Raw genomic sequence first — 26,952 nt, forward strand, 5'->3', positions numbered from 1 at the left:
CCGTACTACCATCTGCTCCTGCCTCTACCCCAGTGAGTGCCTGCTCAGTGAGCAGCAAACTCAATTCCATGTTGTCTATGGCTCTGTTGCCAGTTGCTCATTTAGATCCAGGATTTGGGCTTCCAAATGTGCGATGAGCACGCATCTTGCACAACAGTAGGCACCCTTGATCGGCTGATGAACGACCACATACATTGCACAAGTACCACACTAGATGGCATTGTCAGGCATGGAGCTCATCCTAATGTGGGGGGGGGGGGGGGGGGGAGCTACAATTTACTTATAGAACATTAGTGAAATTATACTAAGAAAAAAAAAAAACTAGATAGAATGTTAGCTTTTATTTTCATTCAGTGCAAAAAAAACAAGTCAATAAATTTATACTGTCTTAGTTTTAAAGCTGAAGTAGCTGAAAAACAAAAGCAAAATGAATTCAAGCCTCATGTTTAGCATATTACACAAACATTAAAATTTTTAAAAAAGCAGAACAGAGTGCTGCACCGGTAACTGTACTCAGTGGTCAAAGTCTACAGTACTACATGATTAATGCTTATGCAATAAAAACCAATCTGCCAGTTTATGACAATTTCTGCAAATTACCTTAGATTAATCCTAAACTCTATGGCATTTCCTTTCATTTTCAGACTCCATTAAATGAAAAAAAAAAAAAAAAAAGGCCAAAATTTGCAAGGAGTTAGAAAGAAAAAAAAACTGAAAAAAAAACAAAAAAAAAAACAAAAAACACACCAAAACATTTCTACCCAACAAGTTAAAGTGAAAGATTTACCAGGAGACGCAAGTTTACACAGTAGAAAGAACAGATTTTAAACACCATGATTGAATAATCACCTTGTTGAGTACGGCTTTCTATTAGCATAGCATGATGCACACTGAGTGATTACATATGGTCAATCTTTAAATTTCATAAAAAGCCATCCAAAAGTTATTTCCTAATTATTTCTACAGAACAAAATATGTACATCAATAACTTTCTTCTATCCAGAAAACAATGTTCCCTGTACTGTAGTTCAGATGTGGGTTGGGGGTAGAGGGCAGGTACATGGCCATCATTCTTGCCAATGCTTCAGTTCCACACATGACGCTTGCAGTGTTCAATGGCCTGAAGAGAGAAAAAGGTTAATTCACAAAAAATAGAAATTGAAGTTTAAATTAAAAAAAAAAAAAAAAAAAAAGTTTATACAGATCATTAAAACAGAATATAAAAAGCCCCCCACAGTGAACTTGTGGCACTTTATTTGGTGGATTAAAAAGGAGAGCGATATACGTATAACTTTATAACTGATGTAATGTCGATTACTGTAATAGGCCAGCAGGTACCAAACAGCGGTGTCCCATGATGACAATCTTTATACAACAGTGGGGTGAGGTGGCAGCACCTCCACCACACAGTTACCCCAAACTTTGGTTAAAGCTACATATCTGACAGACCACTTACATTGCAGCTTCCTGCCGTCTCCAGATCCTTGCACCAGTAACTTGGCCCCCACATACATTTTTCACTGCCCAAAAGTGGTTTCTTGGCATTAGAGCAGAGCTCCAACTTCTGTATAGGGGAAAAAAAAAAGTTAGGCCGGATTCACATGAGCGTATGGGTTTTTGCATGCACGCACATTAGTGTATTTCACTGTACTTTTGGCGTTCGCACATACCGATACCCTCAGCCATTGAAATGGCTGATTAGTTTCAAAAGTTCAAAATGTTCTCCCCCTGCACAAATGCAAGGAAAATAGAGAGCGCTTTGTATATTTTTTTTGAGCGTACAAAATGAGCGGGCCAATAAGGGTGTGAATGAATCCATGGAAATTAATGGTATTCATTGCACATTCTGCGTGTAAATCCTGCCATAATACGACTTTTAGCTTACAAAATACTGAAGCAAAATGCAGACGTAACATAGTTCGTAAGGCTGAATGAAGACAATGTCCATCTAGTCCAGCCTGTTAGCCTCCTGTTTTGTTGATCCAGAGGAAGGCAAAAAACCCCAAGAGCAGAAGCCAATTAGCCCTTTTGGGGAAAAAATTCCTTCCCGACTCCCTACTGGCAATCAGACTGTTCCCTGGATCAACCCCTAATAGTTTCTACCTGCCTGTATACCCTGATTAACAAATAACCTTAGATTTATAGCCTATAATATCCTTCCTCTCCAGAATAGTAACATAGTTCGTAGACGTGGAACCTAGAGAGGAAAAAAAACCCATCTAAAAATGTGCATCTCTTCTGTATTTTGGCAAACACCGATGCTAAATATTAACCCAAATCTGCCATGTAAAAAAGGCCTTAAAGGAATTGTTAATATTGAAGTCCAAAACTTACCTCACAAACAAACGTTGGGTCCAATGTTTGCAGAAGGAGTTGTATAAATAAAGGTTCATATTCTCTAACAATGACTTCACACTAAGTCACAAAAAAAATTAAATTAAAAACTGCACAATGTAAAGAGAAAACATATCTGTATCGTGCACTTACATGAACAGTTAAAATTATTTTTACAGGCATGGGGAGCGCTGGAAGAAAAAAAAAATTTGACATCCTATACTCCTAGCTCCACCCATATCTCCATTCGCTGCTATAACAGGGGGATTCCAGTGGTCATGTGATCACCAGGTCGCGTAGTTGAAGAAACACTTCCACTTCTTAGTACATAGTGCCATGGAAAGGAGGTGGCAGAAGTGGTTAAAAGCAGCTTCTCCAAATTCTCAGCTGTTAACAGTTGAGGACTCGAACTCCTCCTTGAATGCAGAAGCAGGGGCTTTAATCCCACACTGTATTTTTGCTATAGGCCAAAATTAGAGCCCAAGACCAAGCACCGTAAATTTACAGCGCTTGGTCCTTAAGGGGGTTATGGCCCTTTTACAGTCATTTGGACAACTGCACAAGTGCTGAGGTCACCACTAGGGTCATCAGCTTTCATGCAGAGCACTCAAACTGAAAGTCTTGCTGGTGGTTCGCGAGCTTCTTGCTCAGCGCTTGCTTCACCTTCTATGGGAAGCATTGAGCGGGGTGCGTTACACAAGACAACAAGGTTTTTAAGTTGACTGGAGTCAGCTTAAATAACTGAATGACAAGTGAGTGATTTTTTTCTGCTTCACACTAAACAATCACTGACTTTCGCTGATTTGAATGAATTTTGAGCGATAATTGTTCTGTGTAAAAGGGCCGTTAGTCTTCGACCCTTCACCTTCATGGTCACTGCTGCTGTGTTTAGTCATAAGAATGTAGTAGCTTCCTCCTTCATCGACAATATATGTGTATGGCCTGCAAGTGGCTGTGCCAAAGAGGAGCTCAGCAGCTGCATTTGGAGCATTAAATAGGTGTAGCAAGATTGTATGAAAAAGTCATTAGTCATCTCTAAAGTCGCTGACCACATTAACAGAGTCAGTGGACATCCCTTAAACGGTTAGTCACATCACCATAGTCTTGTGTTAAAGCTCAAGGCTTCTATACTCTCCCCTCTATTAAAAAAGGATAATGGAAAGAAAGGCCAGAAGGCGCTCACACAAACTGTCAACTGAACTTGAACTTTGGACACCCTCTAAACTTTCCAATACATGTGCTGATTGGCCGGCTGTTTATCCCATCCTTTGTAGTGAAAGACACTTGGCGGTGCCATTACGAGCAGTAAAGAGGGTTTCAAGTGGTTTAAAATCTAACATACCTGGCCTTTTCTTTCCTCTTATAGACTTTGAGGCGATTTTTCAGGGATCCTCACATTTTATGAGCAGCTTTGGTTAATATACATCTTGCTTTGAAAGCATAAGAGCAGTAACACTAAAGCGGTTGTCAGGACTTAGGGCATTTTTTTCTATTGATGACCTCTTGTCAGAATAGGGCATCAATAGATGATCAGTAGGGGGTCAATGTCTTAGGATCCCCCCCCCCCCCCCCCAACCCTCCCGCCCTGCAGACAAGGACACCGTATAACCGCTCGGCGTGAAAACCGAGCCGATATACGGTCATCTGAATCCACCCGAATCAAACACACAAAAAAAAGCTGTTCAAGAAGCCAACCTAATCCTATTCACTCAGGAGTCATGGGTAACAGGTCTGGCTCAATGCATTCATTTCCCTAACAGATGGGACAGTAATTGTAGCTCATCAGTTAGGAGTACATGTTCGTGTTGCACTAATTGTTACCTCTTGTGCCATGTCATCTGACAAGAAGCTGCACACCCTTTCCATCGCCCTCTCAATTCTCTCTTGAGTAACATTTTTCTGCAGAATCTTGTCCATGTAGGTCACAATCATCTTGCAGACGGCACAGCCACTTCCGGAGTGAAGGTGTTCTGGACCGAGTTTCACTGTTAAGGTTTTTTGGAATAAAAAAAATAAATAAAGCGCTGAGATAAAATGCATGAGATTGCTGTAGGTTTCCCCAAGCGAACGAATAAAGCATCCTTAGCATATGTCCACATGTACCAGAAATGCTGTGGATTTGCACACAGAAAATTTGCAGTGGGTCCCAATATTTAACAGTCTCATGCTATGGAACGTTCCTACCCCCAAAGGCCTATAAATCCATTTTTAAGTCTGCACAATGTCTGCGGCGGGCTATTGCACTGTATATGTGCCATATAGTATACAACTGAAGAGGCCAACAGGGTAGAAACATTGTGCTATTGCCCCACCCCCACTTCTATCACCGTGACGGGTCATTTTTAAAGTATTTGACTAGTCAGACAGGGTAACACTGAATACTATATAGGCATACAGACTTCTCATTACAGTATGTTGAAAATCTAGTTTCTTACCCATCTTATGTTGTCGTGGACTGCACAATCCCATCGCCACACAGATTTCTTTTGGCGTGACCTCCTCCTCCAGCAGCTCAATAATTGTATCTGTGTACGCCTCAATAAAGTCCCGGCATTTTTGGCAATACTTAGAAGGAACAACGGAACAGACCTTTTCAAGCACCTCTATTATGCGCTCCTATAGATCAAATAACAGGTTGTCATTTTGCTAGCAGCAGTTAAGAGGTTTGCTTTACAGCTGCCATACGGATAAGCAGTAGGGAGGAGAGAATCTTCTGACTGATCGCACATTTGTTCAAGCGATCGCGAGTTTAATGCGCAATCGCACTAACTAAATCGCGCTCGCGTGTTAAGTTCACGATCGCGCTAAAAATGGCGATCAGAACAAATTTTTGGCACATTCTCTCTAGAAGATGCAGCAACTTTCCCCCCCCCCGCATTGGAGGGGGAAAAAGTGCGTCTTATAAAGCGAAAAATACGGTAATTGTTTTTGGCAGAGCTGTATGAGAGCTTGTTTTTTGCAAAATAACTTTAGTAGTTTACATTTTTTTCCCTCAGATCACTAATGCAGAAAAGAGAAGTCCAAGCAGATGTCTAAAAGGAGCCACTCAGGCTCTTTTCAGACGTTTTCGGGTCCACTTGGCTTGTCCTGGGTTTCTCTGTTTTATCCTGAAAATAGCATGGGGACAAAACTTAGAGGAATTACCGTATATACCGGCGTATAAGACGACTTTTGAACCCCGAAAAATCTGCTCTGCAGTCGGGGGTCGTCTTATGCGCCGGTAATACAAAAAAAAAAAAAAAAAAAAAAGTGTAAAAAAAAAAAAAATTACTCACCTCCCACGGCGTTCTGTCGCGCTCCGGCAGGATGTCGCTCGCTCCTCGTCCCCGGCGCAGCATAGCTTTCTGAATGCGGGGCTTGAAATCCCCGCTTCCAGAAAGCTAAGACACACGCCGGCAGCCATGACATCATTGAATGGCTGTGATTGGCTAAAGCACACGTGGCTTCAGCCAATCACACTATTCAATGACATCATTGAATGGCTGTGATTGGCTGAAGGCGCACGTGTTAGCAATCACACCCATTCAATGATGTCATTGAATAGTGTGATTGGCTGAAGCCACGTGTGCTTTAGCCAATCACAGCCATTCAATGATGTCATGGCTGCCGGCGTGTGTATTAGCTTTCTGGAAGCGGGGATTTCAAGCCCCGCATTCAGAAAGCTATGCTGCGCCGGGGACGAGGAGCGAGCGACAGCCTGCCGGAGCGAGCGACATCCTGCCGGAGCGCGACAGAACGCCGTGGGAGGTGAGTAATGAATTTTTTTTTTTTCTCCACTGTATACCGGCGTATAAGGTGACAGTTGGGGGGTCGTCTTATACGCCCCGTCGCCTTATACGCCGGTATATACGGTATATGTTCAATGTGGTTTTAAGTAAAAATAACCCACAAAAAGCCTGAAAATAGTTTAACTTGAGGTTATTGTATTTTAAGGGATCATGGTATTGGGGGAAATTCACTAAACTATTTTACACCAGAATTTTGCAACTTGGTTATTTTGTGCTTCTCATTCCACTTTTCTGGATGGAGTTTGAGTGATCTTTCTAGACATTGAAGAACTAGAGACTTTTTTTAAAGGTTGCAAAATTTGTCGCAATCCCGCCTCACTAGGTGGTTGGCATGAAAAGCAACTCCACATCTCTAGTCATTCAAGGACGATACTGAGCCATTACTGCATGCAACACTGAAAACTTTGACGCAAATAATGGCAAGTTGGCCCCTAGCAAAACCAACTTAGAAGAGATCCCCTTACAATTAAATTACGCCCACTGTATATTATTGAATCAATGACTTAAGCATACCCGAGAAGAGTTATTTTCTAGAAGGCCTTCAAGTTTTCCCATTACCACCTGGCACAGTTCACAGGTTGCATCAAAATCCATGGGCTTCTCTGCAATCTTAAAAGAGGAGTAAATTTAGAGTCACACAACTGCAAACATCTAGCTGCCTGTTAACTTACTAATCAGTCAAGTAAAACCGCTGCAGTACAGAACTTACTTTAACTGCAGGCTGAAGTTTCATTGCAGGAACAATAACTTTTGCAGGAGTGAGCTCCAACATTGGTGCAGGCTTTTCCTGGGCACACAGACCTGCTGAAGAACATATCTGAGCTGCTGGCTGAAAAGGAGGACATATGTATCAGTAATCACCCCCTACAAGTCACACTTGTACTACAGTTTATGCCAATTCTTGATAGACAAACTACATTCATAACTGAATCGTTTACAAAAGTCATGTTTTGCAGAGCAGAATGGGGAAAAAAGTTTGGAGATTGGTCCTAATTTTTCTAAGGACAGTCAATATAAGCAATGATCATGTGATCATCATGTTACCTCTAGTAGCCTGGATCTATAAAACGCCCACTTCCTGTTAAGTTTTCTTCCAGCTTTTAAAAATTTGATAACCCATCAGGATAGGTCATAAGCAGCTGTTCAGCAGGGTTCCACAGTTCAGGACCCCCTGCTGATCAGCTGTTCTGTGGGCTAGTGCACAGAGGCAAAAGCAGATGGGTTCCATATATCATGCAGTGGCCGGTCATGGTATTGCAGGCACAGCTCCCATTCAACCCTGTTGATTATCTACTGAAGACCTTGAGTCAGCACAATCCTTGAACAGATCCAACCCAGAACTTTTATTTTCTAACCACACACAAAAGGTTATTAGAAAAAAATAGTTCTACTAATGCCAAGTCCTCTACTGGTCCCAAAAACTAGGATTCTGTTCTAGGTAGAAAGGAGGTTATATGAAAAAGGTTTTAGAACTCCAGTTTTCCACAAAGAAAGGAAAAACTACACCCATCCTGTTCTAGCAGTACTTTTGAAAGATTTCTTGTAAACATCAAAGTACTCAACTATGCGAAACAGTGTGAAGCTCGCTGACAGCTACTAGTAGTGCTTAGTCGAGGGAAAAAAAATGTTACGTTTCACGAGTACAGAGTTCAGATTAAGCACAGTACATGTGGTTTTTGTACAGTTAACAAGGGCTTTAGGCCCCCTGTCCACAGCAGTGATTACGCCGGCTGAAGCTTTCCATAGTGTTGCTATAGAAAGCGCCGGCCACGTGTCCACGAGCAGAGAATTCTCCGCTCGTGGCCGGCAATTTGCAGTATGCTGAGAATTGCCCTGATTCTCCGCGGTCAGCCTGTTAGATAGACTGTTCTCCGCGGGTCAGCCTGTCTCCTGCTCTCGCGGCTGAGATTCGCTACGGGATACCGCAACGTCCGTGGACAGGGGGCCTTAATCATCAATTTGAAGTAGATAAATGAAAGCAAAAAGGCCAGACTTACTGATAGAGGGGTACATGAACCAACCTTGGCCTTTTGCGTAGATCCGATTTCCTTTGGCTAGCAACACAAGCATTTTTAAGCTGGGTTTGTGTGCATAACACGGCCAAGTGTCCCAGCCCAACTGCAGGTTTCCTGACCCCAAACTCCAAGCCATAGGGGAATCTCTGCTGCTCAGATTGGGTCAGGAACCCACTCTCAGGTCGGGGCACTAACTGGTATTAAAGACGCAACAATGCAGCCGCAATATGCATGTGTCACCGGCCTTTTGTTTATAATGCTCGTGTGGGGACTCACAAGACCAAGAGGACCCTTAAGTTGTGAGCTTGTGTATTTTGCCAAAAATATGAATACCTCATAAATTGCTCTTTTGCAGTAAACAAGTCTGGTTCTAAAGGGTTGTAGGAGCCCGGGGTGTCAGTACATTGGTTCACAGGTTAAAGGGGTGGAAAACTAAGGCATTTTGTTTAAACTGGCAGCTTGCAGACACGGTCACCCTTTTCAGGTTGGCTACCCTTTAGTAGGTCACAGGGTTCAAATAGTATCTTTGGTCCAGGACATTATAGGGAGAGTTATGTACATTGTTCCATAATGGCTTATGTGAACCTTCATGTAGAAACATATGAGTGAACCAAACATCTTTCATAGTAATAACTGAAATATGGCATGATCATGCTAATATTTTATTTATGCAAGGTTACATTTTTGTATGAGAGTTTGCTCTCTTATAATAAAATATATTTAATTGGTATAAATTATCTTCACCCTTTGCTACCACTGCTCACAGACAGGCTGCAGGACAGCCCACCCCCATTCGCCCAACAAAGGCCAATATGGCCTCTGGGCGGCTTCCTTTTATAACTGAATGAAATGGCACTGAGGTCTGCAGTTTCATTCACTGGAATGTTAAATAAATAACACACCCCTACAGTGTGGTGTGCTATAACAATAGCAGGGTGTGGAAAGTTAGCAAACCATTAACTGTCTGAGGTCTGTCATGGTTTACTTTAAATGGGAACCTTGCATGTAAAGAAAATGTGATATTGAAGAAATCTTGAGAAAGAAGGATTGGCCATGGTGAATATTTTTGAATGTAGCTCTAACTGCTACATTTGGGTTAAAGCTGTAGTCTTAAGTTGTACAGATAGGTGCACATGTAGAACAGGTTTACCTGCAGATTTTACTTCTCTACATTTAAGGCTAACTTCACACTGGTGAGCGCTATGTGAGGTCATGAATCCCGCCCCCATATCACGCTCCCCACCATGTGAAATCACTGAGGATGCGAGGAGTTTTCATGCTAAAACAGCCTCCCATCACTTTGGGGAAGAAGCAATCCTCCCTCGTTTTCAATGGGAGACCTCGTGCTCCTGCCGCCGTACCCTTTGAAAACAATGGGCGCTGCGATGCAAGAGCACACAGGGAGAAAGAACATGCTGCGATTTGTTTCCTGGATTGTGGTGCCATGCAGGAAAAACATTGTTCATGTGTATGACCCCATTCAAAAGAATGGAGTTCTTATTTGTGCGTCTTGCAAAGCACAAATCTCACGTGATTTTCATGCTAGTGTGAAGGCGGCCTAAAGGGGTGAAGCCTGCAGCAGAAGTTGACATGATGCTGATTTAGGAGTCTGCGAAATAAAACAAGACTGAGATTTCTATAAAAGTCCTCCACATGACCGCTAATGTAATTTGCTAGAGAACTTGTGCACAAATCAGACGCAATTGTGGTAGATGTGCAATTACACCAAGAACCAAAGAACTCATACAAGTTGTAAAGTAACACCTAGTGAAGTGTTTGTGACCATTATAAAGGCCAGAGTGACTCCACATTTACAAGACGGGAAAAACCCACAAGGCCTGGAACTGAAGGGATTTTAATTTGGTTTTAAATGCAAGATATATCAAAACCTGAGGGGGTCTGCCCTAAGCGATTACATACATATACTGCCTCAGAGAAGGCCACACCATAAAGATTGTATCTCCGTATGGTGCAGCTTTCTGGTATGTTAAAACAAGTTATGCTAACTAATCTAGTTTGCATAACTCGATGCAGTTTTTGGCCAATCACACGAGATTAGCGGCCGCGGCAAATCCGCCCTGTGTGAACCCAGCCTAAAGGTTTAGTCGGAAAAAGGTTCTAATATAAATAAGGTTACACACTGCACACACTTTACAGTTAGATTTAAAGATTAAAAATCCACAGCAGCCGAGTTTTAGTTTTGAGGCTTTGACGTGCAGAGTAAATGCTACATTTCACATACCTGAGCCTGATCAGTTATAGGAACAAAATGGACCAGCACCGAAAAAGGAAATATCAGATAAAAGGCTGTTTCAGTTAAAACTAGATACAGAATGGACAAGGGTATAGTTGGGGGGGAAAACCACAGAGTCTTACAGGGTTATCTGAGTACAATGGACAAACCTACAGCCACTAGTTGGGTCCAGAAGTATTTGGAGCTCAATGCACTTTTGATGATTACGCTTCTGTACACCACAGTGGTTATGAATCGGAGTCCTCTAGATGTGACTGATGTGCAGACATCCTGCTTTAAGTGAAGGAATCTTCCAAAATTCGAGGGTTTGGGAATGAGTTTGTGCTTTCCAGCAAAGTTTCATCTGGTCTGTTCTTGTGTTACTGGTGGTTTGCACTTTGAGATAAGCCTCACATTTTTACATTCCTGAAGACCTCTCAATCTTATACTTTAGGTGGCTCCACAAATGCAGAGTCTGCCTAAAATAGCCAATTTTGAAGACCATTGCTTAAAAATGTGAACGTTTCATGATGGCAGACTATAACCTGCCAAAAACTACTGTCCTGTTGGAAAACTTGAGCATACAGAACAATTTGCCAAAAACTTGGTGATCAGTTACCCAAGCTAACAAAATCATAATAGTTACCTGCCACCACTGCTCCTGGGTCATGTGGCCACTGCAGGAACAGGGCGAGCATTACTAGGTTTAATGTTCTACACTACTCTGGACCAGTTCCACACATACACTTTTTTTCTGCAATTATCCTCTGTAGTAGTCATCCGTGCTCTTCCAGGCCTTTAGGTGTTGCTAATCTCACCGAGGCTTTCATCTATGTACAAACTAGTAAATATTAGGAAATTATAGTATCAGCATTTCTGGTGACAATGCGCCACACAGCTCTGCTACATGCACGTCACATACAACAGGGATCACAAGCAGCACAGCACTGGGGATGAAGGACCTGTGACGTCACTGTCATGCTCCGCCCTGATCACATGCCTGACATCACAGGTCCTTCATCCAAAGTGCATTATATGCTTCCGCGAGTGTGCAGGAAAAAGCAATTTTCCATAGCATGTTTGAATGGCATTTGCTGCGGATCCTCCGCGTGGACCCCCGACCACGACTTCCACAACAAGTATCCGTTCGTGTGCAGCTGGCCTAAAGTTTCTTCATCTCACTCAGGAGCCTAATGATTGCCTCCTTCACTTACATCAATACATTCATATAGACCATATACTTAGTTTCCATAGACAACCAAGGACCCTTTTACACAAGATGATTGTCGGGCACTTAAGCTAACAGTCAACGATTATCGCTTCTGTAATTTCACACAAGAGTGATAGTCACTCACAGAATGGAGATGAGCACGCCAGATATCACTTCTGTCCGTTTACAAGGGCCAACAGTTTTGATTTTTAAGTCTGCATAAACTGAATTACGAACGATAAGTCATTGTTGCTGTCAGTGTTACACTAAGCCATCCAGATTGTACAATCCAACAATAGACTGAATGATTGTTCTGTCTGAATGGGTCTTAAATGCGGATTCAACAGTTGCAATCAACTATCAACTCCAGACTATCTCAATTAGTCATGAAATAATGAGGCAACAGCAGCGCTCGACAATGATACTTCTTAGTCTACGGACCTGTGAAAATGAGGGGACTATGTAAAAATGGCTGTAATTGCTAAGAAAAGTATTAATCCCTTGAATTAAAACTGAAAGTTTATACTTCACCATATTGAAGCTTTGCATCAGATGCAGGAGTGATGTACAGAGGCAAATTATGACAATGAGCGATATAAAACCCTTCTGGACCCATCTGTAAGCGTATGCTTTATTCTAAGTGACAGTTACCATATGCTTGTCACTTATGTGCTAGACGAGCTTTCCTCGAGACTGGCTTTCTGACGTCACTCCCTCACCAGAACAGTTGAGATTTTCAAAAAAGTGCTTTTAATATATCTAAGATTGAAAACCAACTCTTTACCCTTGTTTAGTGGTGCTTTTTAGCAACCCATGCTTTGTACCCTTACCTACCCTTCTATACAGATGCATCCTTCCTTGACTTCCCTCTTGACCTGCTAATATGCCGAGTGGTGTAATATCACAGTATTTGTGTTCTTGCCAGATTATGTGAGAATGTATAAAAATTTGAAGCCATGAAAAAATGGAAATACCATGAAATTTGCAGAAAGGCAAGGATGGATACATTTGTGGTAACAATGAAACTAATGATTAATCTTACCACTTGGATCAGCATTTGAAAACCCAGGTCTGCATACTGATTAACATAGGCCTTACACTGGGGGAAGAAAAACAAAAACATTTAATATGCGTTAATTTTCACCAATTCTGAATCTTGTAGAACTAATTTCCTTTAGTTTATATAACTATAAAAGCCTAAACTCTGGCCACTTAGAAGCAAACAAAGTATTTCAATCCCTTGTTTAAAAATCAAATGCTTTGCTATTAAGTGTTGTCCAGTTGTAAACCATTGATAACCTATTCTCAGGACAGGTCATAAATAGTAGATGGGTGGGGTTCAGTCACCCAGAACCCCCACTGATCAGCTGTTCGCTGGGCCCATGCACTCATTTACTCAGTTTTTGCAGGGAGCAGACAGCTTTGTTCTTAGTAAAGTGGCCCAGCTTGGTATTGCAGGCACTGAAATGAATGGGAACTTGGACTGCAATACCAAGCTTGGCTAGTGCAATAAGTTCAGTCTGCTTCCTGTACTAATTAGCCCAGCAAAGGAGTGCGCCAACCCACTGAACAGCTGATCGGTGGGCGTTCTGGGCTACTGATCCCCATCAATCGATTATCAATGACCTGTCCTGAGAGTAGGCCATCAATAGTTTATAACTGAGCAACCCCTTTAGGCCAGTAAACAAGTAGTTTTATTTTTGCCTCCATTCTATTGCTAAAATATGTATCAATGCTGCCCGATATTGACACATGTTTAATCACAATGGTAGAGTGATAGTCTAGTAACTCACCTGTTCACTCAGGCCACCTCCAAGCTGATCACATTGCTTCAGAGCATTTTCAATCAGCATTTTGGTAAAAGAGGAGTTGCTTTTAATCAGTTCTTGGAGATCGTTAAAGAGCTGAAGGCAATCTTTGCAAATATCACCAGTCTGAAAGAGAAAAAAAAATAAATAAAAATCTATATTTTTGTTTCAAATAAGCAGCTTTTAAGACAAAAATGTGCCCAAGGCTTCTTTGTCACGAGCATACATCAGCCCGCCCCTTTCACAGCCGGCTGATATACGCTGTAATCTGATGCATTGGATTTCAACGCATCAGATGACATGGCCGTATTCTCGTGACGTAAAAGCACTCTGTCCTTGTCTGCAGCCAGCAATAGGAAGAGGCGGGACGAAACAGTGCTTAGCTCTGCCCCATACCCTCCTTTTGCAAAGAGCGAGCAGGGAGGAGAGGCGAGTGTGCGAGGGGGAGGGAGGGGAAAGTTGCCATGGCATGGCGGCCTTCGGCGTATATGCGCGGCGCCTATGCCGTGTGAATTTGCGCACAAACGTTAGACTGGTGCGCCCGTTCAGGAACTTTAACGCCACAGATGGCAGTGTATATCGTCCGACCATGAAAACGGTGGCCGATCTACGCCCGTGGGAAAGAAGTCTAAGGGTGCATTCACACACCATATATGCAGATTTCAACCCTTCAAATTTGAATGCCATTTAAATGATGCAGATTGACACCAAATTCAACAGCAAATCTGCATCGTGTGATCACACCCTAAAAAAGGCTTCCAAAAAAAAAAAAAAAAGAAAAAAAACGGGTAGATTTAAACACTTAGGATTTTCTGCAGCAGAAAATCCACACCAAATTGTGTAGATTTTGATGCAGACATCACTATAAATGATATGGAATTTCTGTGATAAATCTGCATCTGACATGTCAACAGGTCAGTAACTCCTTAAGGACACGGCCCCTTAAGAAACAGCCGTCATCTGCATTGTATGGAGCCCCTCCATACAAATCCCCCTCTTCCAGGATGTAAATTTAAGTCCCGTAGCATTAAGGGGGTTACAGTAATTTGTGATGACTTAAGAATATACAAGCTTTTTAAGTCCCTGTGATCCTGTCGGTGCTACTGCTAATCCAGGCTATTGTGGGTTGCCCCGAACAGAATCGATCTTCTCCCTACCTATATGGGTGTATTCAGCCAGCGTGTTTGAAAGTGCATGTGCCATCCTCTGATGTGGCTGCATGTGTGGGTTTTTTTTGTTTCTATTTGTAGCAAAGACAATGATGAATTTGTGTAAAACCCCACATAGTTAAAGGTGCTGCCTCTTGGTCGCTCTGTGGTGAAGAGGATTACGGCGCAGAAAGCTGGCAGTGCAAAGAGTCAGGTAACCCCGTCTACGAGGCGACTCGAGTACTCTGCGACTCAGGCGGCACCCCCTACCAACTGCAGGGGGCCAGTAATTTGCAACAAGAGCCAATGCCTGCATCAGACTGGCGGGTTGCACTGCGTTGCTACCTGGGATCTGGCTGGACAGTAAAAATTTAGAATTAGCTTCCTGTACCAGAATGATACAGGGGGATTTTATGTTCATAAATGACTAGTTGTCTGTTATGAAGTATAAACCATTTTGTTTACATGTGTCTTGTGAGTTTTTTCTTCTTATTGGTGAAAATACCGAACACTTGAGACACCATGACTGCAACTTAAGAGAAGTCAACGCAGCTGGTTGTAGCAGGACTGTCTCCTTATTACTATTGTAGGAAATACATTTTGCATTGACAGCCTCATACCTGTACCAAGTTATACTGAGCCGTTTATTCCTGTAGCGCTGTACAAAATATCAAAACACTTCAGTTTTGGCATCTATAAAACACTGCATGGGATAACCTTGTATTGTTCATTACACACCAAGTGTTAAAAACGTCTACATATGGCGTCTACAGTTTTCTTTTTTATTAAAAAGTTCACACATGACAAACTGATGGTGCATTCAGATGGAACTAAAGGGAACGATAATTGTATGCCAACGACTGAATGGCAAGCGAGAATCATGAGGTTCTTGTTCAGCCAGCATAAAAATCATTGCCAGCTTGTTCACATTTCATGCAGTTTAAATGCTGATCTCCACTGTTTCACATAGGAACGTACAACACTGAACAAGTGAAGAACTGCACGATTTTCAACAAGATACGTGCAGTCTGAACAAGCAGCAGGAATGCGCTGGTGACGTCACAAGCTGACTCGCTCGGGCAAAACATGAATCTGCCCCTTATTTCTAAAAAGGAGCTTTTGTTAATCTAGTATTGATAGCCAACAATAGTCTGTTACCTTTGGTTCGTTACGAGTTTTGTCCTGCGGGATAAGAAGGGGAAGGTTTGCCATAAATGGAGAAACCACTTTGGATAAATCAATATCTGGGATCTCATTAGAGAGAAGCTGTTGAGTTTCTTTTACGCTTGCTAAGTGCTGCTGTAGAGAACTGCACAGATGAAGGGCGCAGCAGACCACCGATGGATTTTCCTTAAACATGAAAAGAAATAAAAAATAAAAAGTTAATGACTCTTTACAAGGCAATCAAAGTTACTTTCTTCGAATCGGATTATTAACAAGAAAATGCTAAATCAGAAAGATAATACAAAAAGTAGACAGTTCCTGGATCACAGAATATTCTGTAATCATTAATGCAACACATCAGGTTAAAAAGAGAACTGAAAGGTACAAAACAAACAAATATCTTTTATTTTAAGGAGGGGGGGGGGGGGATTTTAAGTTACCAGTTCACTTTCAATCATGTTAATGATAAGAGCGTAGTATTCGTTCACAATTTCTTTGCATTGAGAAGCCATTGAAGGGTCCGGAAAAAAGTCGCAAATCTTATTCAAGTATTTCCGGATTTCACCCTGAAATTAAGGTTTATAGAGATGGACAAAATTAGCAAAATGAGAAAGAAAAAAAAAAAAAATGACCAAATCTTGTGTGATCAGTCTTAATGCAGTATAAGGAAGTGTCTATACAAACTTTACAAACCACCACACTTTTTTTTCAGGTACGCTAAATTCAGAAGCAAACCGGAGAGGAGTGTGGCCACACTGTCAAATCCACAGGTTTTACATTTTGCTGAAACACTGTTGCAGAGAAGAAAGAGGTTGCCCTCTATCCTAGGCCGGACTCACACGGGCAGATTCCAATTGCAGAATCCGTGGCAAAACGCAAGCATTGAAAAACATGTAAAATAGCTTTTGTTGCCAACACTCGCAGATATGAATCGCACATTCCGCGAGCGGAGGAAAAGTCGCAGCATGCTCTATTTTGCCGCAGATTCCACGCAGACGGCCTCTATTAACCCCTTGAGTGGCGGGTTTCCTATCACCGTCGTGTCCACCAGGGCAGGTTTTTTAAAATGGTCTAATCATTGAATTTCAACTAATTTTGCAGTTGCGTCTCAAGAGCCATAACTTTTTCATTTTTCCATTGACATGGCCATATAAGGGCTTGTTTTTTGCGGGACAAGTTGTGATTTTTTTTAAACAGGGGGGAGGAAAAAAAAGATATGGGGAAAAAAGAAAAAAAGGGGCCATGTCATTAAGGGGTTAAATAATGTATTAACTTCCTTCTCTGGGTCATTACGACGCATGGATACCAAATGTGTGATTGTATTTTTGATTTTTTTACAAAGTAAAGGGAGACAAGTATTTTTATAATTTTTTAAATAATTTTTTATTTTTTTTTTATTTATTTTTTTTGTCCCTTTAGGGGACTTCCACAGGGACCCATCAGGACCCCTGATCACATTCCAGGGGGCCGATGGTGACAGACTGCAGCATGTAAAGGGTTAACAGCAGAGATCGGAGGTTTTCTCTGATCTCTGCTGTAAGAGCTAGTACCTAGCTGTCCTCTCACAGCCAAGCACCAAGCTCTCCCTGCCACAGAGACCATCGGCTTGCTTCTGACAAGCCGATGGTCTCTATGGCAACCTGTAAACAAAGCAGGAGGTTGCTGACATATCGGCAATATCTTCTGCTGGTTTTTCAAAGCCCTTGCACTGCTCTGTGTGGGTCTGTGCAGGCAGAGCACACTGTCACAGCTTGTGGCATTGTGCTCTGCAGCTCCCATAGTGATACATAGCCCGGAAATCTTCCGGGCTATGTCACTATGAGCAGTGGAGCTCGTCCCGGAAAATTTCCGGGCGTGCCACTCAAGGGGTTAAGAGAATGGAGGCAGTCCAACCTGCAGCTCATACGCAATTTACATTAGGCCGTGGGTACCACATAATCGCTATGCGACAGTGCAGGAAACAAACAAGTCAAAGAAAAAAACCTGAACTCTGCATGACCGACGGCAAGCCACTGTGGACATATGCAGCACAAGAAAATTAAGTATGTAGGGTCACTGGCCAGGCTCACAGTCAGAGTCCACTGCGGGCCTCCCGCATGCGGAATGCGGTCCGCTTGCATGAGCCCAGCCTAAGATTGATAGCCTATTCCTAGGATTGGCAATCATGGTTGGCTGCTGCTCAAGACCCCTGTGATCACCTGATTGCCAAGGCTATTGTTCTAAGGTCCAGACCTGCTTTGGTAACCAGAGTAGATTGCGCCATGCATTGTGCAGTAGCCCAGCATGGTACCCAGAAAAATGTATGCATGGGTGAATACCTTGGTGTAAACAAAACAGTGATGAAACGATTTTTCTGGTTAAGCAGTAAAGGTATTTTGCAAGCTTTCAGAGCACAGGAGGTCCCGTCATCAGATGTTATATGTCAAGTACAAGTCTATGTAACATCTGATGAGGTCTCTGCTCTGAAAGCCAGAAAATATCACTTTTTGTCTAACACACACTTAGCACTTTTTCTGGTTAGCTAATAAAAGGCAAGTGTTTACCAACATATTTAAATTTTTCTAGCCAATTGGTGGGGGCCAGATCTTGATCATGAGAATGGCGTCTCTGAATGACCTGCACGATGGTCGCACATGCACTCGACTGCAGCATTCATTTCCATGGGACTGCAAGAGATAGCAAAGTTCAAGCGCTCAGCTTTTGACTGCCACGTCGATCATTTGAGGACCTCCCATTCTCGTGAGCTCAGTGGTCAAACCCTCATGATCAGATAGTTATCCCTTATTCGGCAGATTACTACATTTGGTGACAATATTCCCCAATAGGCTTCCATACAGGTCAGGATTTGAAGCCATTTAGGGGCTAGTCTGACACGGCAACCGCTTGACACCCTGCCAGTAGTGAACCAATGAGGTGACAAAAATGGAGCCCCTCCCTCTATCAATTTATTGACTGCAGCATCTAAACGGCTGACAGCCAAGTCGCTAATGACACAGTTCTTAAACTGCACCAGATTAGGATAGTGTCTTATACTAGATGATCGATCTTGTACATCTTTAAACACCTTTAACTAACTTCATACCATTTCTTAGCTTAGTTTTTGTCAGTTTATGCCAAAGTTTTGGCACGCAGTGTCACTCTCCCAAAACCATGATTTTTTTCTGCTTTATCCCAAAAGTGTGTCTAGCAAAACCACGGTGCAAGGCACGCAAAACTATTATGTCACAATTTAAATCACAACACTGGTGCATTTTCCATAGGAAATCTGTCTGTGTGTTTTGGTTTAATTGTATGCTAAAATGCTCCTTTATGGTGAGTTATTCTCAAAACCAAACTTTGTGGTGCTCATTACTATACCTGCGTTTCATTGTCTTTCAAGAAGTTTTCCACAACAGTCATCGCCTCTTTGCATAGATCACATGGAACATTTTTCTGGAAGACATTACAAATTTTTAGGTTTTAGCATAAAGCAGGTATATCATCCGTTTACCATCCGGAGAACCCTGCACTTTTACCATCGGCCATACTAAGTGCTGGAACATGTAGATTTGAGTATTGTTCAGTTTTATATAAACAGTTATTAGCATAATCTGCTCTCATCCCCAGGAGAACATTTAAATTACACAAGAACATAAAAGTGTAGGAAAATGTGACAGATTGACATGGGGCAAAACAAGAGTATATTCTCCTGTCTGGCTTCCCAGGACACAGTTGAATCACTTGAGCAGCTCAAATTACCGAAAATCAGATGATTGCTACAGCTGGAGGCTGCGTCATCACTGTCGGAGCTCACATCCTGGGTGCCATGATGGCAGGAGTTCAGGAGGGAGACGCTACAGCCTCTGATTAGCGGTCACCTAACATCCAGCTGATGTACATGCCGGGTGCCAGAGACGCTCATCTGTGTCCTCGGGGGCCCAAGACAGGTGTGCTCTCATACTTTTATCACAACCCAATTTTTTTTTTTTTGCAGTGACAACCCCTCTAAAGCTTAACTTTTAATATAAGTGGAAAAGAAAAGGAAACAATTCCCAATAACGAAAAAGAAACTAACTAAGGTGGTTAAAACCACTAGGCAGTAGCATGGCACCTAATATCAAAAGTGAAAGAGAAGTTACATTCAGCTAGCTGCTGTTCTGTATAGGTCTATGGTACCGCTATCTACCCAAAGTATCTGGGGCACCGCGGTGCTGCCATCTAGCCAACTAAGTCAGAAATTAGACCCCCTGACATGTTTCACTGGGCAGATCAGCTTCATCAGAGGTTCAGTGCACAGAGAGATTCATCAGGAAGCTTGTCCAATCTTCCTCCACAACACTTTGTAATTGCTGTGCTGGCTACTATGATAGTATTAAGGCCCTTTGTACACGGCACGACTATCATGCAAATAATCGTTCAAATAGTTTGCAAATTGAATAGTTATTTGCAATTAAGTAGCCCTATTGCTAAAATGCATAAACTGGCCCGGTAATGAACGGAGGCTAGCCTTCCAGTTATGATGCTTCCAACACCTACCACAACAGGTTTATTCCACACAGTCTGCTGGCAGTGCGTAACCGCACCACACTGAGCGGCGGTCCGGAGATTGACGCACCACACTCCAGGGCCGCCGGCACATTGCTCTGTACCGAATAATGGGGTTGCTGCAACTGCAAAACATAAAGAAAGTTCATTAAAAGAAAAGTATTATACAATACACACATTTTTAAGAAAAAGAAAATTATTGCATAAAAAGTCATGTTTGTGACAAAGTTCCACCCAAGTAGATCCAAATAGAAGACAGGGTGGATGAGCGTTCCTACATCGGTTGTTATTTTCATGGTGCCAGAACTATGGACATCGTGAAGAACCGTCAGACTCCCTCTTTATGAAGGATTACAGCTTACTCAAACTCCTTAGAGAATATGGTTGTATAAAGAGATTGTCATAAAGACAGGTCCGCTGGGAGACCCTTCCCCTCCGGCTCCATATAGCCACTTATATGAGGAAGTTCAGTGCCTGCAGGCAGACGTGGGTCTTCTGCTCCGTGTGACTACCTGAACACTACCGCGTGAACAAACCACAATAGGAGAAGTGTCATGCCTTTGGCCGCCTGCACACGGGCGGATTTCCCCCGCTTAAAGCCTGCATAGGAGTGCATTACAATACGCACTCCTATGCAGACGGCCGCGGTTTGGCCATGCGAAATCTTGCGCAGGAAACAAACCGCGGCATGTCCTATTTTTGTGCGTGGCTCACCCGGCCGGCGGCACCGGTCTGTGCATGCGCCGGCTGCCCGGCAGCCGGCACATGAAAGAGGCGGGGCCGCCGTGCACGGGTGAGTACGCGCTCGTCTCTGCAGGCGCTCAGGTCAGGTCCCGCGGCGAGAATTCTCGCCGCCGGATCCAACCCGCTCGTCTGCAGGCGGCCTTAGGCAGTGAAAGGTGAATCAGCTTGCTCAAAGCAAAACCAGTTTTCATCGGCTAGAAATAAACCAGTGGCAAAAAACTCTTAATTAGTGCTGATTATTTCCAGCCTATCTGGGACACTTTGTAAACAAAAGGTCACGTAACGTTTAGTGACTTATCTTAGAAAGCTCCTTACTGCTACAGGATCCAGATGTGTTCTGCAGACACTGTAGGACCAAGTACACAGAGGACACCAGGAGTGGGAGAAGTCACATGTAGGCCCCGCTGCCCCAAGAGCTCATGCCCAATCCAAAGGGGAAAAAGGGGCATAAGAACCACATGTAGCAAGATTTGCACATTCTGACTACCGAATAACCGTTGTGATTTGCTAGGTGAACTTGGAGGGGAAAAAAGGCTGTCACTGATCTTAGGGCCATTTTACACAGGCTGAGAAATCATTCACATTAGTGAGAGGCTGAATGATAACTGAGCAAGAACTGAGTGACGGATCTGCCCATACAAACAGGCAGACCATCTATGAACGACTGCCTGTTTACTGTGAATAGAGGCGGGCCGACCAGAACTTGAAATCTTCGACTTTTCTATCACCTTAGTAGCGCTGTAGTCTCTGGCACGTCTTCTTACAGGTCCTGGCAGGGGGGAGAGGAGTCCCCTGCAAGCATCGTTTGCCAGACACTTGTGCCGTCTAAATGGGCCTTGAGGCCCAATGTCCACAGGGAAAATAAATGTATTAAATCCACACGGGTCTCCCGCACACGTAATCCGTGCCATAGGGAATCATTGGGCACCTGCAGGGAAATTAAATACCTGTGGATGTCATTGTTCCCCGGAACATGGATCACACACCAGAAACCGCATGCTCCATTTTGTGCGGTTTTCCTGCACGGATGGCTTCCATGGCTTTTATTGAAGTCAAAGGAAGCCATCCACCCCGCAACACAGACAGCTGACACTGCGTTCATGCCGCGAGACAGCAGGGGTTTTCTCTTTTAAAGAGACTGCACGCCGCCAGCATCCCGAGTGCATCCACTGGGCAGAAGAAAGAAGATCCGGCTGTGACTGAAGAGCCCCGCAGCGTCCAGACAGGAGAGTCTACTGTATTTTTTGCATTCATGTCTGGGGGCCAGTTGGAATCCGCTGCAGGATTCTACTCAGGGAAACTGTGCGGGCCCGCGGGCATGAGGCCTTAAGGTTCGGTAAAATCTGCAACTGCATCAAAAAAAAAAAATTGTATAATGAGACAACTACATAGCAGCACAGCTCAATGTGCTATGCGGTAACTTTCAGTGCTCACACCAGGGAAAGGCAAGTATAACATCCCCGGACTCAGGGGGGGTCATAGGGCTAAAAATGGGTGACAGGTCCTTTTAAAAATGCCACCAGTATATGACTTTTGTTGTCTGCCTTCAGAATGACGACTACTTGATTATACCCACTGAAAAAACTAAGAAAAGTTGAACGGCCAACCTCTGCACTAAAGCTACTGGTCTCACATGTTCGTTGGGGGTTCTGCTTTCCTGCTCTATTTGGGGAACAGGAAAGGTGAATCCTGCGGCTGAAACTGATTGACAAACGATAAGTAAGCTTCCAGCGCAGGATGGCTGTGTGTTTAGATGTAACAATTATTGTGTTTTCTTGTTTGAACGCACTTTGCACAATAATCATTACGTGTAAATGGGCCATTAGACCTGGATTCTGACACCGGCCATCAATTACATGGTGCCAAACTCTGCAGTTGTGCTCACATGATGTAACATGACTTGTAAGGGCCGAGGAGGGCACTTGTACTCTTCAGAGCAGCTCAAGGACGACTCAAACTGGATGTTTAACAAAGTAACCAGAGCGCTGCTGACTAGGAGGTTCTTATTCTTTAAATACATAGTCTTAAAGTCCTTTCCCACTGAGCGCGGCCATCTCTTCTGCAGGCCTGGATCCGCTGGGACAGGGATGCAGATCAGTACTACCATTGTCCCCCATGAGAGGACATACAGCCGACCGCTTAGTGAAGAGCGCTGATCAGCCGACCTGGTTTGATAGTCGTCCCTTTTACACGGCCCGCCGATGGAACTGATGTGCGTTCAGCTGAAGGCCTGTGCCCGACATCCTTTAGTGTCTACTAGCAGGAGGCTGGACCGTCTTATACTAGATATAGGATTACTCCGAGACATAACCAGTTCTGTGACTTCTAACGCTGCCAAGATCTACAGAACAGCTTTATGTGAAGCTAGCGCTCTTCTTTACGGATGATACAAAGCTAATGTTGGGGGAGGAGCTACCGGCGGCATGAAAGCACAAGAAGCTGCAACACCAGGTCAGGCTGCACGCACTACAGCTATAGGAGAGCGGGACGTTAGCAGCGCACATTACACAGACTAGACAGGCAAAAGCTGCCTTTATTGCTCCTCTATGAGCCGACTGAACCTGCTTGAGAAGGGGGAAGGCGAGACCACCGACACGTTGCAGTTCCCGATGTTTGCATTTGGTGCTGACAAATTATCAGGAGAACCGTGGGCTCTTGATTGCAATTAAGGCTTTCCCAGATCTAGGGGTCCGCTCCTCGCACCCCCTAACACTACACGTTTATGATTATATTGGTGGCCGTCCCCAAATGCCCACTTCTTCCATCACAATAAATAAACCAGTCATTGTGTGAGCTGCTGTTTCTTGTAGCCACTCATGCCTTGTATATGGCACATTCCCTACGGCCACCCCTCCCCCGCACCAGTTTGCAGGCAGAGGTCACTTGCCAGCCAGTATTTGTGGAGGAATCTGTTGACTCATAGTTGCATCAGGGTGATAAACAGATCATATGATCGGAGCCGGGAAATGAAACTACATTGTATCGAAACTAACCGCACAGATCACAAGACCCTACCACCACCACAAGAGGGGCGTATAGATGGGCAACGCCGGCATTACAACATCTCCATGCTGGACCAGCGTACAAGTCAGTGGATACAAGTTATACCCGAGGGACTGGCATCACCGCCACCACTGCAGGGAGTGACATTGACAGACTATATGTTGGAGCTCCTCACTGACCCCCATTCTCAGTGGTGGGGTCTCCGCACAAGGCGTTACACAAGTTATACCTAAGGGTTAATTCTGCAGCCTCAGGTGGTCCCACCAACGCTGCGCTATCAGCGGAGGGTCTCCGCTCCGAGCCTTCGTTGCCGGCTTACATGGACAAAACTGTGCAGCATCGCTCCGCTCTGGCAGAGATGCGAGACGGAGGCTGGTCTCGTCCCCAGGGTTTGTTGGCCGGCGGGGTCCGTCCTCCTGCCCCCATATTACAGAGCCGGAAAACAAAATCCAAGGTCAGCTGTGTGCGGTCTGTGCCCTCCCCCAGCAATGATCAGCCGATCGACCCCAAACATGAAGGGTGGCAACGCCGCACCCGCTTTAGAGTCACCCACAGATGGCGCTGTCAGCTGTATCTGTGCAGCAAACGGCAAAGGGGCCACAGCGCCAAGCTACAACCACAGCGATATTTGTCCAGATGGGCCAGAAACCGATGGCGAGGCTGGATTTACACGGGTTGTTCTGGACAGTGATGGAAGCAGAGTACGTGTGAATACAAGCCATTATTCTCAATAGGTTAATCTGAAGAAGGTATTTTCCGCTCCCGCCGAACGCTTGAGATCAGAGCGATTCCACGGAGAGAATGGCTCATTTTTCCTATGGCAGTGTGAAGAAATAAATAAATCAGCACTGCTACTGCCACCCTATTACAAGGGAGGGGAGGGGGTCCCCATTGCTACTGCCACCCTATTACAAGGGAGGGGAGGGGGTCCCCATTGCTACTGCCGCCGCCACCCTATTACAAGGGAGGGGGGTCCCCATTGCTACTGCCGCCACCACCCTATTACAAGGGAGGGGGTCCCCATTGCTACTGCCGCCACCACCCTATTACAAGGGAGGGGGTCCCCATTGCTACTGCCACCCTATTACAAGGGAGGGGGGTCCCCATTGCTACTGCCGCCACCACCCTATTACAAGGGAGGGGAGGGGGTCCCCATTGCTACTTCCGCCGCCGCCGCCCTACTAAGTGTGTGTTCCACATTTCTATCCCCCCCCCCCCCCCCCTCTATTTACTTCAGTCCTACAACAACCACCGCCCTGGGAAAGCAGCCATAACGCTGATGTGCCCTTAAGTGATAAGGAGTCTGCGCCCCCCAGCCTAAAGGATGACCCCCACACCGGTATCTCAGATCTCACACCGAGGCCGCGGGAGACGTTAGTCCACTTTAAGTCAGCGGAATCTCTTCGAGAAGTCTGTGCGCCGTCAGACCGCGGTCACATCTGCCACTCACAAGAACAGGAAAAAAAAACAAAAAACAGCTATTCCATATGACAGACACAACCACCGTGGGGGCGCCAGCTGCCATGACAACACCACACGTTACCGGACAGAACCGCACAGATGTGAACAGAGGAAACCGCCCAACTTATTGGGATCCCCAGGAACACTGGAGCCGGGCAGAAGGAAGTGGAGGACATAAACAGTCCAGTCACTCACAGGACGGACCGGCAGCGGCTGTACAGCCCCCAACTGGACTGAAGACCCCTCCAGAAGAGCGACACCTGCGGTTACTGACAGTACTGCGCTGTACTGTGAGATCCCCGCCGGCTCCCCGTGTAATCTTACCGGCAGCGAGCAGACACGACACGACCAGCAGCCTCATCTCTCCGCAACTAGTCACCTGACTGCCCCGAACTGCAGTCCTGAAAACAGGCGCGGCCCCGCCCCGGTCACCTGACTCAGCAGCCCTGCCATTGGCTGGTGGAGTAGGCGAGAATCCAGACAGGAAGTGCTTCGGCAGCCATGTTGGAGAAGGGCGGAACGTTTTTTTTAAATTTTTATTATTTTTTTTGTTTTTGTTTTACTGCATGAAAGACAAAAAGTATTTATACATTTAGAGGAGCAAAGTCTCTGTAGTGTTACATGGGGAGGGGGACTTACCGCTGTGATACCCATAGTTACATTTTTTAGGTTCCCCCCAGCCACATGTCGGCCTGTGAGTTCCAGCGGTAAGGGCTTGTTCACACGGGCATTTGTTCACACAGGCATTTACACGCGCATTTGAGCACTCTGCATTGCGTGCGTATTTACGTGATTTATGTTATTTTTTGGGCGCACATGAACTGAGTATTTGCATGCGCAAAAAAACGCACAAACAGCCAAATGATGTCAGAACTTTCGCTGCCCACGTAATAATGGGCACCATTTTGTGGTGCTTTCTGGGTTTGTGAGCGTTCTCAGGGTGGGAGATGTGTCTTCTGACGGAGAGGATGTTGTCACTTGGTTGCTGTCTCGCAGATTTGGAGAGTCGTGGGAGCTGGGTTCATCCCCCAGTGTGGCGGCGTGCGCGTGAGGGGCATTTTTATCTTCCTCACGATGATTCGAGGCGCCGTCCGGAGATGTTTTAGCTCACCTAAGCGACTCTTAGCCCGTGTGAACAGGCCGCCATTCATCTATCAACAACGAGAAGAGACCTCTGGCCGCGCCGTCTCCATCCTCGCAGAGCGCAGGAGTGATATTCGGCGGCACGGCTGGCAGGCTCTTTTGTACCCCACAGTCGTCCAGTGGGAAAGTACTTTTACACATGGCCATACTAGACTGGCAGCGGTAACGCTATGTTCACACAGGGCAGATCTTCTGTACGAACCCTCCGCATGGAAAATCCACATCACTTATACTAACAAAATGGATACGATTTTCAGAATCGTGTCTACACACTACGGAAAGATACCACACAACACCCGCGTGGAAATGGACATACCGGTATGTCCGTACTGGAATTTTGGTACAGATCCCATCTCTTCTAATAAGGCCGGGGTCAC

General features: G+C 44.6%; 1 protein-coding gene across 1 annotated transcript; it reads right to left on the minus strand.

Annotated features, from left to right (window-relative positions):
• Nucleotides 1-322: 322 nt before the first annotated feature.
• On the minus strand, nt 323-25,858 carry PSAP (prosaposin). Its single transcript, XM_066600484.1, has 14 exons — nt 25,757-25,858; nt 20,216-20,349; nt 19,058-19,132; nt 16,141-16,266; nt 15,695-15,886; nt 13,374-13,514; nt 12,623-12,679; nt 6,832-6,951; nt 6,636-6,731; nt 4,770-4,950; nt 4,156-4,319; nt 2,335-2,415; nt 1,457-1,564; nt 323-1,120 (listed from the first exon to the last, which is right to left on the minus strand). Exons 1-14 carry the CDS (start codon nt 25,791-25,793, stop codon nt 1,085-1,087), a joined length of 1,548 nt encoding a protein of 515 aa, XP_066456581.1. The 5' UTR covers nt 25,794-25,858; the 3' UTR covers nt 323-1,084.
• Nucleotides 25,859-26,952: the final 1,094 nt, after the last annotated feature.

Source organism: Eleutherodactylus coqui, chromosome 4 (genome assembly GCF_035609145.1).
Source record: "Eleutherodactylus coqui strain aEleCoq1 chromosome 4, aEleCoq1.hap1, whole genome shotgun sequence".
NCBI lineage: Eukaryota > Metazoa > Chordata > Amphibia > Anura > Eleutherodactylidae > Eleutherodactylus > Eleutherodactylus coqui.

Coding starts and splice junctions, on each gene's coding strand:
- PSAP (XM_066600484.1), bottom strand. CDS start 25,793: ATGAGGCTGCTGGTCGTGTCGTGTCTGCTCGCTGCCG. Junction 4,951..6,635: donor TAGAAAATAACTCTTCTCGG/GTATGCTTAAGT, acceptor TTTGATCTATAG/GAGCGCATAATAGAGGTGCT. Junction 1,121..1,456: donor AGACGGCAGGAAGCTGCAAT/GTAAGTGGTCTG, acceptor TTCTCTCTTCAG/GCCATTGAACACTGCAAGCG.